The 19,984-nt window shown below is 32.7% G+C and overlaps 2 protein-coding genes across 2 annotated transcripts; both read right to left on the reverse strand.

Moving 5' to 3' along the window:
* Positions 1 to 3,949: 3,949 nt before the first annotated feature.
* LOC114188670 (SMAD/FHA domain-containing protein) lies at positions 3,950 to 6,593 on the reverse strand. Its single transcript, XM_028077257.2, has 3 exons — positions 6,456 to 6,593; positions 5,475 to 6,122; positions 3,950 to 5,088 (listed from the first exon to the last, which is right to left on the reverse strand). The coding sequence occupies exons 2-3, from the start codon at positions 5,948 to 5,950 to the stop codon at positions 4,272 to 4,274; spliced, it is 1,293 nt and encodes a 430-aa protein (XP_027933058.1). The 5' UTR covers positions 5,951 to 6,122; positions 6,456 to 6,593; the 3' UTR covers positions 3,950 to 4,271.
* A 944-nt stretch (positions 6,594 to 7,537) lies between these two features.
* On the reverse strand, positions 7,538 to 13,752 carry LOC114187488 (C2 and GRAM domain-containing protein At1g03370-like). Its single transcript, XM_085674820.1, is given in 11 exon segments — positions 7,538 to 7,889; positions 8,055 to 8,173; positions 8,175 to 8,354; positions 8,500 to 8,772; positions 8,932 to 9,100; positions 9,640 to 9,902; positions 10,018 to 10,134; positions 10,223 to 10,506; positions 10,640 to 10,822; positions 11,009 to 12,232; positions 12,804 to 13,752. Coding segments are annotated over 10 exon segments (3,060 nt in total). The 5' UTR covers positions 13,153 to 13,752; the 3' UTR covers positions 7,538 to 7,889; positions 8,055 to 8,155.
* Between the last annotated feature and the right edge of the window lie 6,232 nt (positions 13,753 to 19,984).

Below are 19,984 nucleotides of genomic sequence, written 5' to 3' on the forward strand. Positions count from 1 at the left end.
GCTTTTTTTTTTCTAACCCTCCTCAAATTATTATATATACGTACCCTTTTCATTAGTATTAGTGATTTAATTTTAATTACCTCGAATAAAAAATTATATTGTAAAGTTAATTGTCTTTTATTCTTTTTAATAATTTAATTAAGTTTTTTACAAATTTAAGTATTTTTAATTTAACTTTTATTTAGTTCTATTCTTTATATTTTTTAACTGGGTGTTTGCTGTTTAATTTTTTGTTAATTAGATGACAAAATTTTTATTTTATTTGTTTTATCTCAACGTATTACAAAAATATAATATAAAAATAATATTAATGTTAATGTAAAGTTAAAAATAATTTTTGTTATTTTTTTGAAAAAGTATTGAATAAGAATGTTGTGGTAAATAATTTTCACATCATCCATAACTAATAAATTATTTCATTATTTAAAATAATAAAAATCATTTTAATTTTATATTAAATTTTCTTATATACTTTAATTAGTACGTTAATACTCAATGCAGTTCCAGCTGTCTTCCTCTCACACCTTCCATTTTCTGTGGTTGTTTTATCCTTCATATATTTTAGAAAACCCTTCTTTTATTTAAGAAAGAATGTCACTTAAATTGTTTTATACATAAAATAAATTAATCTAAACAATTATTTGAATTTGACAATTATTATTATATACTAGTCTCTTTTATATATATATATATGCACGACTTTCACTAAAAGGAAACTTATAACTTTTTTGTTACATCAATTATTGTTGTTATTATGAGATGTTACAACAAATCGATGAAATCTAATGCTTTTAGCCTTTTAGAACAGCTTCATGCTTCCATATCTTCTGGTTTAGGTATTTTTTTTTTCTTTTCATTTTTTGGATTAATTAATTACCTCATTTTAGATCTTCGTTAGACACTTCATTATTTTATTTTTTATTTTTTTGCCCACGCGGCTTCTAGCGTATATAATAACTTCCATAATCATTATTATTATTATAACTTAAAAGAGTGGCAATTGAGTATAAATACATTAATGTATATTGGTGGGGAAATAAATGGCTAAGGTTCTTACCATTTTCATACCTAAAATGATGACCCTTTTCTATAATGATGCAAATATAGCATGTTTTGACGCTTAAAAATTCTTGTAGTAACAAATAATTATTGATTATTATGTCTATATTTATGTGAAGTGGGAGATTGAAACTTCACATTTAATTAATGGGTTGCTTTGATAATTTGTGAAGATACATATGGTGAGGCATGGAGCATGAACTAATTGGTAAAGATATTATCAATAATGGTAATGATACATGTGTAAACCTTTAATTAGTAAAAATAATATGGTACACAATAATAACTATGGTCAATCTTTAGATAAAAGGAAATGATTTTTTAACAATTAAGTTTTGACAATTTTTTCTTACAATCTGATGTGGTATCTTCTAAGTGATTTTCTATTTTTTCATCTTCTCGTTTCTCTATATTTTAAAACCACTTAAAAGATGTCGCTTCAAATTATAAAAGAAAGTTGTCAAAATTTAACTGTCTAAATATTATTGTGCTTAAAAAATACATGGTAGTAGTCAAATGTTACTTCATCATAATGGATCCCACTACTTGGAATCAAAATTAGGGTTTTTTTTGCTACCCATTTGAGGAGACAATTAGTTTAGTGCACAATAGAATGTTTGACAAGGTACAAAATAATTAATTATATTCTTCTTTTATGGATAACTATTCCTTGAAACAAGGTATTCCATGACCAATAATAAATCATGTACCCCACATATTGCTTCTTTCATTGGTTTTATTTGAATTGATTGTAAGTTAGTTTTCCATGAGATGCTATTTGTAAAGAATTTCGTCATTTAGTAGTTGGTTTATGTATGAAAGTCTTTTAGAATACATATAAATTATCCAAATGCATTATCATGATTATAGAAAATCTATTAAATAAACTCTAGCATAAGTACTCAAACTTTGATGTCGAAATCTATCAAAACTTCACAATTATCGAAGTTGAACGAAAAATAAGTTAGGTGAATGAGATTTGTGTCTTTTTGATATTGATCTCAATGTCCTTTTAGATGGAGTCTATAACTAATCCATAAAGCATACAAACACATAATACAATGTGAGATGTCTCATTGCATGCTCACAATGTGAAAATGAAGATAAGTAATAACAAGATAAACATGCACTTAATATGCATGTCATTAATCCACAAGCTATACACTCTCATTTTATATATATATATATATATATATATATATATATATATATATATATATATATATAAAATAAAACTCATTAATTTAGTAAATTTAGGGCTATTTCCTATTTTTACTTGATTTTTTTTCGAAAAAAAGAGAGTTGTAAGATTTTTCGTAATTTGTTTTCATATATTCAATTGACTCAAGAAGCTTTCTACTTAGTAAAATTTTCATACCAAATTCATTATTAAGGTTCGTGCGTTTAAGATTATAGGCTTAAATATCTTTTTCGTCATCATTTTTGTAGTGTTTACTGTGGATGGTCCTCATTTTGACATAATGTTTAAGATGGTTCCGTTACTTATTTAAATGACGTCACAGACAAGGACCAAATAAAATACGAATTGCGAAAATGAGTATCATTTTAAACATTCGGTAAAAATGAGGACCATTTTAAACATTATGTCAAAATGAGAATCATCGACACCAAAACTACAAATATGAGGACGAAAAAGGTATTTAAGCCAATATTATACAATAAATTTTCTAATTTCATTGAAGTTTTTTTTATGCTAATCAATGCTCAAGGACACTTATTAATAAGAATTAATAAGGATTGAATTTTACAAAATTTCATTGTTAATTATGATGGACTTTAACCTCAATAATTATTAATTCAACTTTATTTTATATTTATAAGTGTTATACAATTGTCATTTATAATTTTTTTAATGTATAAAAAAAAGTTAAAAAATAATAAAATAATTTTAATATAATTATAATTAATTATTAAATAATTTAACTTTAGCGTTGGGAATAATTTGAAGAGAAGGAGGTTGGGAAATATATATAGCATGGTCTAAAAGCTGGGACACAGAAAAGTGGTGTGTTGAAGCATGTCACCTCACTCACCTCTCTATTAGCTTATGCTGTGTTTGTTTCAATCATTAGAAAAAAGTGCTTATCGCTTCTCTTTTTTGACTGCTGCTCAGCCTTTAAGACCAACTTTTTAACTTTAATTGTGTTTTTCACTGCCACTTTACATGTCAAATTATAGTTCGCAGAGATTAGTGGAAATAATGTTTTTAAAAGTTTTTCTTAAATGTATGATCATTTTGTTTTCCCCCATTTTAATTAGTGAGATCATGGTAAAACTTCAAATTTATTCAAACTATTGGATTTTGTTGAGTAAAATCATTTGTATGCCGTTCACTTTTTTATGTTTTTAGAATAATTCAGTTACACTTTAATAAGAGTTTCAAATTCACATTTTCGGTTTAACATTATGAACCATATTAATTATAAACTGACACAAGGATTATTATAAACCGATTTTAAAACTTAAAACCGAGTTAATTTAATTTAACTTTACAATTGAAGTCTTACGAAAAAAAAAATTAATTAAAGTATACTAAAAAATGGAGATGATTTTGAATTTAAAACTACCCTTAAAAGTTAAAAAATATTTCCCAATCTCAACATAATAATTAAATCAATTTTTTAAGTTCTAAAAAATTGAAATACAAATCAAGTTACAGTGTATGAAATTCTTAATAGGAAGATGATAAAATAAGACTCATTTAGAGTAGAATAAGAAGTGATGAGAGAAGAAAGAAAGTTATGACGACAGCTAAATGAAGTTTGACATGTGTTGTTTTCACCCAAAGATTTTCCCTAAATACAAGGTAAAGATGAATGCTTGAAGATTGACAAAAACATCAAGTTTAAGACAAAAACAACACAAGGTGTGGCTTTCTGGTCAATCCTTATAAGTGATGACATGTCAGTATAAGGATAGCAGAAAGAAAATACTGACAAACCAATACTTAATGTCTCCATACAAAGTTAACACACCATTTAGCCATGAACCTGCTGTCTTTTAGAGTAAATGGGGGAATGCAGTGCAAATAATCAATAGCTATCTATGGCTATGCATTGAAACAATTAACTCCAGAAGACAAAAGAAGCATGCAACATAATTATTTGCATGTTTTCAACTCCCTATGATGTCATACTCATACAGAGCTACTACAAAAGTATCTCAGGACCCAGTCTGCGAAAGTTCAATGATCACCCAAACAAATCATCATCATCATCTTCATCTCCATCAACAGTGTTAGGATTACTGTCTGACTTTCCACTTCCTTCACGGTCCTCCTTATCTGGAACTCGTTCACCAGTACTGAGTGCAGGTGAATATGCCCAGGAAGATCCAACTTTCGTAGATAATGATTCTCCATAAAGGTCATCATAAATGCCGGTTTTAACAGGGGTTTTGATCTTTTTTAAGACTTCTTGTAGTTTATCAGTCACACCTTTTGGGGACGAATCTGCCTCCTTGGCAGAGGTCTGCTCTTTCCCCTTTGGTATTACAGTTATCTGTACAAGAGATTCATATTTACCGACTAGACTACCTTCTTTGACCCCAACTGGACCAGGTTCTGTTTCTACATCTGCACCATCTGAAATTCCAACCACCTCAACTAACTCTCCTCCAACTTGATCCCTGAAGGCAACTCTTGTTTTCCTAACTCTCTTAGCCGGTCTTTCAGATTGATAATCTTTAGTTCTGCCACTTGCTGAACTACCAGATTCACCGGATTTGGACACTAGATCAGCCTTGTTGATACCATAACGATTCAGTAGTGTATTATAAGCTACAACAGCTTCTTCGTCAGACGGGTCAGGTGGAGGTGGGAAATTTATCTCTGCTGGTGGTGGAGGACGAGGGAAAAGAGCTGCATCATTCTTTCTTAATATGTACGTTCTTGTTGATGCAGCAAATCGCAAAGATTGTCCCACTTCAAGCTCAACTGGTGAATCCTTAGTCAACCTCTCATTTGCAACAAATGTACCATGTGCAGACCCCAAATCAATTACATATACGCTGTAATTAAAAGAAAATGTTAGTGCCAATGAATCACAATTTGCAAGGGATTTTCACTTTTCACAGGACTTAATTAAACCCAAAAAGAGAACAACTAATCTATGAACTCCAAAACGTGGCATGTGCCTGCCATTTAACAATGAAAGATAATGGTTTATTTTCCTTTCAAGCTCCCTTGAGGTTCACACAGACATCACTCCTAAATTTACCAGAATTGTAATTACCTTTATTTCTTGGAATGGCTGGTAACATAAACTAAATTATTTGAACAAGGTTTGAGACAGTTTATTCAGAATATGCAATTCACAAGAATGTCAATGATATTTATATCCCAAAGTAGTGAATCCATTCTAGTAATGTTAAATTGGCGGGAGCAAAGTTCTAACCTCCCATTCTTGTGAGGAATAACAGCAGCATGTTGGCGAGAGACAGATTGATGATCGAGCACAAAATCACAAGTCTGGATTTGCCTCCCAAAGATATTCCTCCTTCTGTCCAGATTAATCCGGTCTAGCACCTGACCATCCTTCAAAACTTCCAGGTAAAACACACCTGGCCGTGGCTCAATCGCCCAATCTGGTGGCTGCCATGTTGACTGCCCTCCCCCAATCTGAGTTGCCTGCTGATTCTGCCCCAACAAGGGAGCTGCCTCCACTCCTACAGTCTTCTGAGAAGCCTGCTGATGCTGGGATTGGTGTCCAGAAACATGAGACTGTGGAGGCCAAGCAGAGGAATGACCAACTACTTTACTAGGGGGTTGGGCACCATTTCTGGAAGATGATGAGTTGACAGAAACAGAGAACGGTTCCAAGGTCTGAGCCTTCTTAAATCTATCAAGACCAGAAGAAGCCCTTCCATACATTCTCTTCAAATGGACTTAAGCACATGAGCTCCTTCAGCTCCTTCTCAGTATGAGCTCACAAACATGTTGCATCACAATGCCACCATGACATCAAAAGGAACCAATGAAACAAGCAACGTTTAAAACATACCTTAAGAAAATGCTACAAAGCTCTCTTTGCACATATCCTAGGCTGTTGAGGAAAAAAAAACGTCAAAAACACACCTTGTGTATAAGGTGACCAAAAAATGAGAACATAGAGATTCGTCGAAAGGATAAAACATGGCACATGGTGATTATAAACCAAATGGGTAACCTGAAGCAAGATCGCTTGCTTGAATGAATCTACCCTAGGACAATAACATGGAATTAATCTGCTATAAAATTGGGGATAAATCTAACAATAATTGTAGTCATTCAAAAGCAAATTGAAGTTCTAAGTACGAAACTGTAATCGAAATCCAGAATATAAAAAATGAATAATTTTGGTGGTTTCAGGGGAGGATGGGAAGTTGGAGAATCTTACCGATTAGGGTTTTAGAACGCTGCGTCTTTTGAGGAGTGGACAGAGGGAACGAGAGAGTAAGGGAAATGCTGAATTTTCACAATCTAACTGTTTATTTTCCTACAAAATTGCTCAATTAGCATGTTTATCAATTTTAATTAGAATTTGATTAGCACTATTTTTAATAGTTTAATTTTTTTTATATATTCTATTATAATTATCTTAATTCATTATAGATTGATATATCCATGAAATCATGTGACTAATAAAAATAATTGGTGAGAACTCATCAAACTACTGCTAGTAAAAGCCAATTACAAATGGGTAGAAAATAAGCTTGAATCAAAACATTTTTATTTTTATTAAAAAATAATTTAATTTAAAATCAAATAAATACATATTAATAAAAATGATAGATAAATAAAAACATTATTATTAAAATTATGTGATTTTATAATTTATAATAATATATAACTTCTTATATCTTTCTTTTATAATGAAATTATATTAATTCATTTGTTTATATGTAAATTTCTTATTATCGCAATGAACATTGTTTCATTTATTAAAATTTAAATTTAAGTATTAATATATATTTGGTTTAGATTTTATGTTTATTTTGAACGTTCAATGGCTGACATTCTATTTTAATGTTTTAATATTATGAAATATTTTTTATCTATTATTTAATAATTAGCAGGAAAGAATAGTTTATTAATCATTTGAACCAGGAGAGAGAAAATAATTATATAATTGATGTGATAACGGAAGAACCACTAGGAGAAATAATTTAATCAATTAAGTGTCATTACAAGTAAGTAATAGTTTTTTCAGTAAATATTCTTTTTTTCATAGCAATGTAAACTATGAAAGATCAACACCGCAGTGTACTAAATGAAGCAAATGTTATATTTATGATTTCATATCAGACAAGAGTTCTTCTCTTAGTCTTATTACTTAACTGTTTTCCAACAATTTTCTGAGTCATAAGAGTCAAGTTTAGAATTTACTTTTGTGTGTTCTTATATCAGACTTTATACAGTCTTCTCAAACCAGAATAGAAGAATGCTATCTAAGAAAATCAGCAATCACCACATTCTACATGGCATAGTCAGAAATGAATAATTCTAACAAATGAATCTCTACAAGGAATAAAGGACCTGAGCTTCGTGTCATGAATGTCTTAGGCCTAAAAAATAATCGTTTACAACATTTCCCATATGACCAAAAGTCTCAGCTGTTTATATCTTGTAACAATTAATAACTGAGGTAACTAAATGGTGGTGACCTTTGTAAATATGATGTTTACAGCAACAAAAAAAATCCAAAATTTGAATTGCCAGCAACAGGGGTTGGAAATTTGGAAATCTGATCGGAGTGAGTATCTTCTGCCAGAGTCAAACTAGTCATGTACAGTGGAACAACTGGTAGCTTTTTCTGTTAGTAATTGGTTATCTGGTTCAAAGAATAGAGTTGGTAGTAAATCAGCACATGACAACAACTTTCAGCATCATTATACAAGTTCCCCCCCACATTAGAAGGTATTTTTTTTCAACTGATATTTTCAATGAATTTAGCATAGTGTTGGAAACCAACTCCAAACAGCACAATCACACGAACCTTATGATCTGATGCATCATATATTCCAGTCCAAGCCAACATTTTTGGTAACAGAATTTCAGATAGCTCCAATACTTGTTTAAGTCAAAGTCCAGGAAGATTCATTTGCTATTTTGGTGAAAGCTCCTTCTCAGCTAGACTGAAGGTCACCTTCAAACGTTCCTGCACATTTTGTAGGATGTTCTTTGTAAGTCTTTTCTGATTCTTTGAGCTTTTCAGCCATTCAATTCCAAATAATACTTGCACTCTGCATCCCTTTGCTTTTGGTGGTAAATCCTCAATTTGGTACCGAAGGTGTATCTGTGTGGCATATAGGAGACAATTCAGTGGTGGTGAAAAAGATGAAAACAAACAGAAGGACAACAAGAACAGGAAATCACGAAAAACAAAGATATAACAAACAAGCAATGAAAGTCTATAAATAAGCTACACTTGGCTAACTCACGTTGAAGTAATCACCAAGAGGAACTCCATGAAGGTTCATAAGCTCTTCTATAAGCCAACCCTTTCCATCTGGAAGGGGAGATCTTTGCTGAGTACTTGTCACTTCACCTTTATAACTTGAAATACGCTTCTCAAATTTGTAATATACAGCTCTCTCGGAGATATCATGGTTCTCTGATACCCAAGGAGTATAAGAGTAATTAAGATAACCAAGTTTTTCCATGACGCGTCGGTCCAACTCACCCCCACTAAATATCTCCATCAGGTAACTTGCCTGTATTAATGAAAGGAAAGAACTATAATCAAACAGAAGCATTTGAAAAGTTGTAAAGAAATGATGAATAAAGATCCAATAATTTGCAGTTATGGCAATAACACACAACATGCATGGACTAGTGCATGTTTGTGTGTTGAGTTGAGAGAGAGAGATTACAGGAATTGAAAGCGAGCAAGAATAGATCTCAGACATGCTAACATCATCCAGACCAAGGAATGAACCACTCTCTTCACTGATAAGACTTTTGCTGTCAGATTGTTCTTCAACAAACTCAACCTTCTGTTCAGGACTCAAAGATCTGGCCTTCCAGAGAGCCATGATGGTCCTGCATCATAGAAATATCTTCTTAGTAACATGTGATATCCTATTCTATTCTTTTTTTATCACTACACCTTAAATTTTTTTTTCTATATGCCAGCATCTATAGAAAAGAATCTCATGAGTAGATGACCAAAAATATAAGCCTCCGAAAACAAGGAACCGTTTTGTGGTGGTTAAGAAAACTTTCACACCAAAATCTATGTGCAGAATAGGACAATTGAGAAGCAACTTGATTTGGTGAAAGATAATTTGGAAGGGAAAACCTCCAACCTCCAGATATTTCCATATAACAAGCTCTCCTTTTCATTATTCATCACTGTACAAAAAAGTTACGGAACAAGACCTTTGTCACCATAAGACAAAATCATCATAATGATATGGTTCTTCATCATATTTCATTACTACTTAACATGATCTTCTATTATGGCATAGTAATACAAGATATGAAAGAGAGACTGAACACAGAATAGAGAGATTTTAACACAAGTTGCAGATATATATATATGAAATAAGTTATTAGTCAGATGTTATATAATTTTCTACCTGTGTGCAACGTTGAAAGACACAAATGACTGAAAATGGAACTTCAGCCGGCCTTGTTCATCTTGTGTTTTTGCACCATGCCTTGCATCCACACCTCTACCCTTCCGAAGAGTTATGACAATTATTGGACTCCCCATTGAAGAAAATGTAGGAGGAATTACTTGAATGTCGTCAATATCTTCCCAAAGGAAAAAGAATCTCGTCTTCTTTCCAAACAAATTTGCATGAAATCCAATAATTCTTGCTGAAAGAAATAGGCGGCCCTGCAGAGAAGTATTCACAATTTGATGAGATGATACTAACGAAGCATGTATCAGTAAAATCCAGAGTAGAAAAATAGACCATGGACTTCAACATCACATAACAGAATAACCACACCTGCAGGGGCATTTTTCTTTTCAAATGACAGGTGAAATCATTGATGAGAAATTCCTCAGCTGGAAGCCCAAAGAGTTTCTGAAATGCTGAATTTGTTTGAGGAGACCGCAAATTAATCTACAATTTTTTAAAATAAAAGAATAAGCCAGAAAGAAAGGTGTCAAAACAGTAGTACAATACAACACAGAGACAGTGTTTTACATACCTTCTTCCCCACTTCTTTCTCCATTTTACTTAAATATTCCTTTGCAACATTGCCACCTATAGTGTTATCCAAAAAAATTCTTAGATGCAACTTAGACTGACATGCCAAAGACAACTTCCCTTCAAGGGGAACCCATACATCAGCAAGATCTGTTATGTTTGTTTTCAGAAAATTAATTTCAGCATGTCCTAGGGATTCAGCGTCATCAAAAGGTCCATCAAAGTCATAAACAACCACGTCCAACACAGAAGGAGGATCATCCATTGCATCAAACTCAAATATTTCTGCAAAGATTGACAATGTTCTTATCAGAAAAAAAAATCATATAAAATACATATCCCGTATAGGGAAAATTGGAGTTACGTATTGCACTATAAGATCACTGGATTCGAAGATTTGATCTAGGTAAACACTCACCATTCCATACAGGATTAGATTTCTGGAACTTGATTGAACTAGTTCTTGTTTTCCCATTGCAAGTAAACACTACATATGGATCAGACAACCCGCTAGAATCAACAGAAGCTAAATTACTTCCTTCACATAAGGCAACAGTTAGCAACCACCCATCTCCTTGTGCTTTGATTCCATGGTCACTACCTAATATTGGAGTACCAAGAAATGAATATAATCACAGACTCATGGTAATTAAATGAAGCAAATAGGCACTAAACAGTTAAAAGACAAAAGTGATAAACTCGTGGTCTTTTTATTAAAAGCAACACTAAGTCAATGAGAAAAAGGAAAACCATATTGATGAAAGGATGGAGTATATTAACACATTACCCTTTTGTGCTCTGGCCTTTATGAAGCGTGAGATTATACCCAGCATGCGTTCACCTTGAAGAACAAAGACTGCGCAGAAAACAAATTCACCAATTGAATCTGGCAAGTCCAGCCCACCAAACTCAAGCCCTTGAATTGTGCTGGGTGCAGCCAGCCAAATGTGAACAAGAACATACAACCCCATGAAAACTGTTGTAAATACTGTGAAATTAGCAAAATACTGCACTGCAAGCCTCCAATCTGATTCAGGTTCTGCATGTAATGACGCCAAAGCTTGCTCTTTATTGGAACTAAGGTCCTTTGGATCAGCAGGTTTAACAGTTTGGGATAACAAAGTGGCATACTGATCAAAGCTTTCTTTCATGCCTTGCCGAGCCCCATTTTCTATCATTCCTTTCATCATTGTGCTCTGTAGAAAATTCATTCGCCATGACACATTCAGACATGAACACTGTTCTCCTGTAGGCAACTCCGGTCCAGGTGTGATTACATAGAGTATTTCTACCCTAAAGGTACTCCCGTACATAACTTCAGGAGTGCTGACACTGGCTAGAACAGCAAAGTTCTTGCCATCGGCTTTTAAATAGGTCTGTTCCTCGTAGGCTTTGACAGCCCTAATTAATTTACTAGGAGGCTTGACATAAGAAACTAATCTTTTGAAGATCTCCCCATCATTCTCAAACTTCCAAGGTCCTATTTCTAGTTCTGTATTACCCTGTACCTCCGCCAACGACTTGAGAAAATTTGAATCTGATGAAAATAGCAACTCATTCAAGTCTTCTGGTGCAATAACATATTGTTGATCAATAAACACTCCCGCTGGTAAATTGTTAGGAATTTCATTGCCTTGATCTTCAGACTGTATTTTTCTCATAGCTTCTTCAAATGTTACATTAGAGGACTCATCTTCGTCATTCACCTCGCTAACTTCAACTTTGTTAACTTCAGAGTGGTCCAAGTCAATGTTTCTGTGGGTTGAACACACATCAGAGCTCTTATTAAAAATTTGAGCAATTCTACCTGTTATTGTTTTCTGTGTACTAGATTTTTCATCCTTAGCAGATGTAATTTCTTCACTGGAAGGGGAAGACGAGTTTGAATGGGCTGGGGATGATCTTGAAGGTGATTCTTTTGTTCTTGGATGTGATAATAGATCATCACTACTACCGTGTGACTCCATGGATGCATTCTTTTGTGAAAAATATATGCTCAAACGAATCTCACCTGCCAGGAAAAGGTAAAAAGAAGCAGGAATTTAAGTTCAAGGTAAACAACAAAACCATGTTTCATATATTCATGTTCAGAGTTGGTGACCAAATTATTTTCCAGATGGTGTTTAAGTGGATAACCCTTGGAGAGGTATGATCCGAATTCCATAGTCTCAAAATAGACGTAATGCAATTTACACAATTTTACCAGTCCCAACTTTAAGCACAAAACCAATACAACAACAGTATAAGTAGTTTCTATGGAATGAGATTAAACCTCTCATTTCATCTTAGGAAGAGTTTGAAAAATCATTGGTTCTTGAAATATTACAACGTCAGTTTGGTCCTACGATGATACTTTTTTTCAAAACAAAGATAGTCGAAAAGTAGATGTTCACTAGCAACAAATTGATGTCACTCAATGACACAAAATTGTTTGAGTAGAAATTTAGTGTCAATATAAAATAATCAAACAATAAAACTAATAGTTGAGAGGGAGCGAGAACAAACATGGTCCCTCAAATGTTAGGTAAGGAGCAAAGTATTGGATAAGGTAGAGGAAAGTACTGTTCAGCAGCTTAACACACCAGATTCCTTGTTCTTGGACTTCTTGCTTTTGGGTTGCAAAGAATACCAAGCAGTGCCAAGGGACTTGATCTCCTCCTCAAAAACAATTGAAATTGGCACCTTAAGTTGACCCACAAAGTCATCATTGAAGAACTTATCTTCATCCATAACAGATATAACCAACTCCTCGTTAAGGTCATCCACCCTAAAGCTAAACTCTTCATTCCACTTTGGATTCAAACTCTTCTTGATCACTTTGGTCCTGAACCTGTGCTTCCCCAACTGCAGCCTCACGTACGGATCACTCAACCCATTGGGATCCGTCGGTGGCAAGTTCTTTGCTTCGATCACACGAACCACGAGCTTCATTACCACGTTCTAGAACTCAAAAGGGAACCAGAATCAGAATCTTGAGGTAAAAAAAAGTCAACTTTTTTAACCGCCCGGAAAACTACGGAGCACCCTACAAAGATCTTCCAAAAGGGTAATGCAGTTTATGACAAAGCTGTAGAAAGAATCAACTGAAAGTGGAAAATCATGAATCAAACTGTTCCACGCAACTGAAATTCTTCAGCCAGCAGAAGAAAAACAGAAGCCATGAATCAGACACAAACATATGGAAAAACAGAAATCTTGGTTGGGCCAAAAGAACTGCTGATCTATGGGGGAACGAATTCAGAACTGAATTTCTGCGACGAATTAAGCGTGAACAGCTGAAACAGTTGAGAAAGAATCAGAAGACTTTGTCAACTACCAAAGCAAGAAAGGGTATGAAAAAAGGAACAAAGATTTTGCCAGAGGGATAATCAAGGAGATATAACTGCTGGAATGAATGATCGAGACACGGGAAGAGAAATAGGATTTTATTTAATCAATAAAATAAAATTTTGGATATGAAATTGCGAAAAGAGGGAGAATAGAACCACATGAAACCAAGTTTGTATGTTGTTATACTTTTCTCATATTATTAGATTGACAAATTTTGTTGAACTTTTCTCGTATTGGACCTTACGGTAGTGTTATATACAGTGCTAATCATATCTACACTGTTATTAAATTATTTTTACTTTTACACAAAGTAACTTTTCTTCCCTTTTTCTTTTTCATCAACTTATCAAATATACTTTATTTAAAAAAAATCTTAAAACCTGGTTACAAGGCTGATTTTAAGTAATGAAAATCGAGTTTTCTGTGGTAGATTGGTATATCCATGTTAAGTTAAGTAACTTTATTTAAATATCAAGTATTTATATACCAAATTATGCTAAAACTCTTGTCTTAAAAACGTGATAATCAAGAAAATTGGATTAAAGATAGTAGATGCTTATGATACTTTTTTCCCACCTTTTGTTTCTTGCTGAAATGGTTCATGAATTTAATATTGATTGGGAGAGTTCCCACCCTTTTGTCAAATGACACCACAGCTTTGGGGTCCAATTTGGAGGGCACCCACAAGGAGTAGCCCCTCCTAAGGGCAAAGCCTTAAATTATTACTGTTTATTCTTTTAAAAGAAAAAGTCAATATAGACTCAGTATTGTGGTAGCATTTAAAAATACAGGCATATTTTCCTTGTGGGTTGGAAAAAAATTAATCCAATTTATATGCTTGAAGCTATGAACCCTAGAAAAAAAAAAAGAAAAAAAAACCCTTTCAATAAAGGTGTGTAGTGAAATTATGTCTTTGATTTCTTCTGAATTGCATGGGACCCTCTTTTTCTAATAATGATATTGATGGAAAAGGAGTGAGAATTGTGGATGTGTTTGACACGTTCTTGCTCCTCTCTGCCTCTTATCACAGGATATATCAGAAATGTTATTCGACATGTTTTTTGTTTTCTTAAATACTACTAAGTTCTTATTGGATGACATATTATGTTTTTTTTTCGATATAAAGTAATTTTGAATAGTTAATAAAACATAACTAACCAGGAAAAATAACGTTCAAAAGTAGAGTTAAAGTTTACTGATGGGTCAAAAGATTTAGTAAAAGTATATGAATCTAATTTAAATAAGAGAATGACGCTCTTTTCAATTTAAAACTTAAAATAACAGGTTTATAAGTTTTTTATTCGATTTTCTTATTTTTATTATTTAAAGTAAAATTTACATCCGTTATTATATTTCCGATCATTTTCTTTAATATCAAATTTTACTTAAAATAATATAAAGTAAAATTTTATAATTTAGATATATTTTTACAGCATTATAATGCAGAAGGTAGATTATCAAATTTTATATAAAATATATTTATCGGTGACTCTATTTAAGAATATTAAAACGGGTTAGATCTGTCAATTTGTCAGGAAAAGGATGGAATGGGTTGAAATTTTCAACCCGCCAATCTGTTGTGGCTCGATCTGGTCCGTCAATTCATTTTTTTTATATTTAAAAATTAAAAATAAATTAAATTTTTTATATTATATAAATAACATATATAAATATATAAGTTATAAATAAAATTTTTAAAAAAGTTAAAAAAATATTAAAAAAATGTGACAAGTCAACTCATCAGCTTGCCGGCTCATCTTGAGATGGAACGGGTTAAATTCTCCAACCCGTTTCTCAACAGCAGATCAACTCGAACCAACCCTTTTTGTCAGGCTGAAGACGAGATGAGCCAAAATAAGCTGGACTAACCCATTTTGTCACCCTTAACTCTATTTGGTTAACAAAACAGTAAACCATATGTAATATTCTCAAATTATAATTAAAATCAAATTTGTTATATCACATTGGTTCATAATTTTAACAAGAAGTCAAAATAATATATAAAACTATCCATGAATGAGATAAACGGATCATCATCAACGACTTCAAAACAGAAAAATGTTAAAAAAAATGAGGAATATATGCACTAATAACAATAATACGAGTATTTATTTAATCTATTCAAATTTTAATTATGAGAGTTAAATGAAAATATTATATTAAAGAATTCCAAATAGCTTGTTATTTTTTTTGAATGATATTTTAGTAGTTGTAAATTAATCTAAACTATCTTTAAAAGGTATTATAATGGGATAAAGTGAAATTAGCATTTAAAATTATAGATTTATAATTAATTGACAGCAACGTGATTTGGTTGGTCAATCGTGTATTTAATGATGACAAAGCGGGTCAGTCCAACTTGTTTTATAGGTCAGATTAACATGTTTTGCAGTTCAAAATCAGGTTTACTTTTCTAGTCTGCCTCGTCTTGCAGGTTGGTCTGCGGGCTGATCCACATTTGTGATAAGCAAAATAAAAACTTTTTTATTTTCACATAATAATTGATATTTATTTTCTATCGAAATAATTTCAATTAGTCTAACTAATTAAAGACAAAAATAAATAAAAACAACAAAAATTAAAACTAAAGTACAATAGTAACATATCACCTTTAAAACACGTACAAATTTGTTAACCTAAAAATACATAAAAAAAATTTCATATTCAAGAATTAAAATCATTATCTTATATATATATATATATAATCTATAACAATATATAAAGGGGATTCCCCTTTTTATGTCCACATTTTAAAATACCAATTTTATCCTTTAAATATAATAATTTATTAAATTTTTAAAAATTGACCATTATTTTTACAAGTTTTTGATAAAATCGACTATCTTTGTTTCTTTTCTTCTTATTTATTTATCAATGGTTATTCTTTCATCTGTTCAAATATATTTCACTTACTTATATATTAACTTAATAACATTACAAAATTATCATCTACTTATATAATATCACGCATATTTAAAAAATACATACAGCAATAACGTCTGTATTTATGCTAGTAATAATAATAATAATAATAAAAAGAACTTATAAAATAATATAATAAATAAATAATATAAAAATTGAAACAGAAAAATATTTAATTTTGTAAACAATTAAATAATAAAGTCTAGACCAACATATTCAACCTCGCATAATTATACAGGCATGCGTGATCCACCCAAAACCGTCGTTCCTGTACCATTGTGAAACGTTAAACAAATATCTTTCAAATTAGAAATTTTCCCAGACTTATAAACGTATACCCAAAGTTTTAATAAAATTAGTTTGTAAAAAAAACAAATTCCTACTTTAGTACATTGATACTTTTCACCAAATTTTCCTATTAAAATACAAGAAAGTCTATAAAGATAATTATTAAGTTTACGTCAAGTCTGTTGCCATCGTACAATTTATTTTCTCAATTATCCATACAATTTACCTTTATTTTTTATTATAAATTTGTAATTGTTCCATTATAAATATCTTCTCACACTTTGTACAAAAACAATTTTTTCATCCAATCATTCAGTTCTTCCTCCAGGTCTCTTATGCCATTCTCTAATTTCAATTTTTATTTTACAAACTACTACAAATTTCAATTCTTTATAGGATGATCTTGAAATTGTGATAGTAATAGTATTTTTTCTTAATTTCCATTAAGTTATAATAAACTTAATTTTCTAATTGATATTGCTCCACTTATTTTCCCTGACTTTATCCACATACTCTGCCACAACTAAACATGTCTATTATTACCTGCTTAATTTTCATATATTTTGTTCATTTAAATTTTTAAATAACTTAAATATGTTTTAGGTTTTATAAAACGAATTTAATATATATAATAATAAATAAATTTAAGGAAAGTCCGAATCAACTACCAATACCAAAAACATGGGTAGACTGGTAGAGATGAGAGTGAATTAATTTATGTTGCTTTCAACCCATCTTGCATACCTAACTCTTTTTATGGGTTGTGACTGTGACACAAAATAAAATTTCGGAATTCTATTAAATTCACTACTATTTACATCATTAGATTTCAAAAGTAGTTTAGAGAACATTGTGTGATATCAGAATAAAAAAATTATAAAAAGCAATTTAGTTATTTTATGATGAAATTTAAATTTATAATAAGAGATTACCTTGATGTATCAATTCTTTAATATTTTAACCATAATACAACAACTAAAAACATAAGTATGTGTCGCAATCGGAATCGCGACGGGAGGGCGAACCGAAAAAAGAAAACGGGTTTAAAAAGAATATTTGGGAGTCGCCACCATAGTTATTCTGGAAAACTATGGAAAACCATAAAGATAAGACAAGTCTGCGAAAAACTAGATTTTTGGATCCGGGAGTCGGTTACGTGTAGGGAAAGTATTACCACCCTACAACGCCCGCCCGAAGGCGGTACCTTTAATTAAATATGCAAAGTTGATGTGATTTACAAAATGTTATTTTTCCCCCAAAATAATAAGACAAAAAATGCTAAAAAGAAACAAAAATATTTTTTTTAATTTTTTTGGGCCCGACAAGGATTGACCTTGGTCCTACGTATTCTCATTTAAAGTGAGAAATCAGGGTTACGTAGTTCTTTAAAAGATATTTGTTGGAAAATGTTGATATTTTGTTATTTTGAGAATTTATATATTTTTTTTAGTATTTTTGAATTTCTTGAAGGTAGGTGTCACACGACGCGAGCGGTCGGACAGACACGAAAGGAGAAAGAAAAACTATTTTTTTGGTATTTTTGAAAATGAGTGTCACGCGGTGCGAGCGACCGGACAGACACGTTTAAGTGAAATAGAATATTTTTTCATTTTTCAGATTTTCTTTTTTTCTTTTTTTTTGTAATTTTTAATAATTGTCAAATATATTTTGTTTTTTTTTTAGGAATAAAAATAAATAAATAAATAAAAAAATAAGTAAAAAAAAATAAATAATAATAATAAGAATAAACAAATAAATGAACGAAAATAAACAATAATAATAAAGGAAACAAAATAAAAGAAAAAAAAATAAATAAATAAATAAAAAGAAATAATTCAATTAAGAAGGGTGAGAGTGGGAAACAAAATATGGGGGTGCGTGAGTGGTTAGTGAGAGGTATATGAAGTAAATGAGGTGTATTTATTAAAGGTGATGGTGTGGCTGGTAAAGTATAAAACGAATTCAAAATAGGAGTACAAAGTGTGTGAAGGGGTGCGAGATTAGTAATGGTGGAGGTGCGCAAGGAAGTAAAAAAAAACTCAACAAAAATAAGAGATAGGGGTGCGGGTAATTAAAACGGGGGTGTATGAAGATTAATGAAACAGGCCCAAAACAACAGCTAGGAGGGGTGCGAAGATTGAAAAGGGGTGTGCGGAGCAAAAAAAGTGGGCTGATCCACTTTCCATCGAATTAAACCTAATTAAAAGAAATAAAAAGAACTCCTTCTCCCCACTGTGCCGCCGTTCCTTCTTCTCTACACCACCACAAAACCAACTCCTGTCACCGTTCACCTTTTAGCCGCGCCGACGACCTCCGCACGCCGGCCAGAAGCTCGCGTCGTCAACGCCGGCCACCGCGAGCCAACCACCGCGAAGGAGTCGCCAGTGTTCGGACCACTCTTCTCCTTCATTCTTCTTTGCTTCACCGCGTCACCACCACAACTCCAATACGCCTCCGCACGCCGGCCAGAAACTCGCGTCGTCACCGTACCGGCCACCACGATCGGGACACGCGAGCGCCATGGAAGCTCGAACTCCGGCCTTCGCCACCCAGACCGTCACCACCGCGCCCCACTCATCCCAATCCTTGCCTCTCTTCTTCCGCGAGAGAGAAAGACGCCCTAGGCCCCACGATTCGCTGCCACCGTGCCGGAGCTACCATCACTCAGCTATTCGAAGCCCGACTCGCCGGCGGCAATGCCGCCGGCGATTTCTCTTTCTCCCGCGTGAAAGGTGCGAGTGTTTAGTGCGTTGTGAAAACAGTGGAGCCGTGGCTAACAATGGAGGATGGTGTAGGTAGAAGGGTGGATTGAAGGTGATACTTGTTGGTGACCGTGTGAGAGTTGTTGGTTCGTGGTAGGATGAGAATTACATGACAGCGATGAGGGTGTTGGAAAGTGTTAACGGAATCTGGTTTGTGAATGGGTTTGAGGCATGAATGTGGTGTTTCCTTGGGCCTCTGTTGTTTTGTTTGCTGTATATGCAGGATTCAATGATGGTGATGGAAAAATGAGGGGAAAAAGTTTGGTGTTGGAGGAATGGAGGGAAACCGTGGCTGTGGGGGTTCGATTAGGGCTTGAACGATGAAAGGAGTGCAGTGCCCGTATACTAACGGGGTGACTGTGGATTACGTTCTCTATCACTCAACCCAAACTACACCTCGTGCAGTATCATATCATGAACCAATAACAACAAACAAAGCATAAACACAACATGACAGCACT

Source organism: Vigna unguiculata, chromosome 6 (assembly GCF_037176805.1).
Source record: "Vigna unguiculata cultivar grain cowpea cultivar isolate G323 ecotype 2 chromosome 6, ASM3717680v1, whole genome shotgun sequence".
Lineage (NCBI taxonomy): Eukaryota > Viridiplantae > Streptophyta > Magnoliopsida > Fabales > Fabaceae > Vigna > Vigna unguiculata.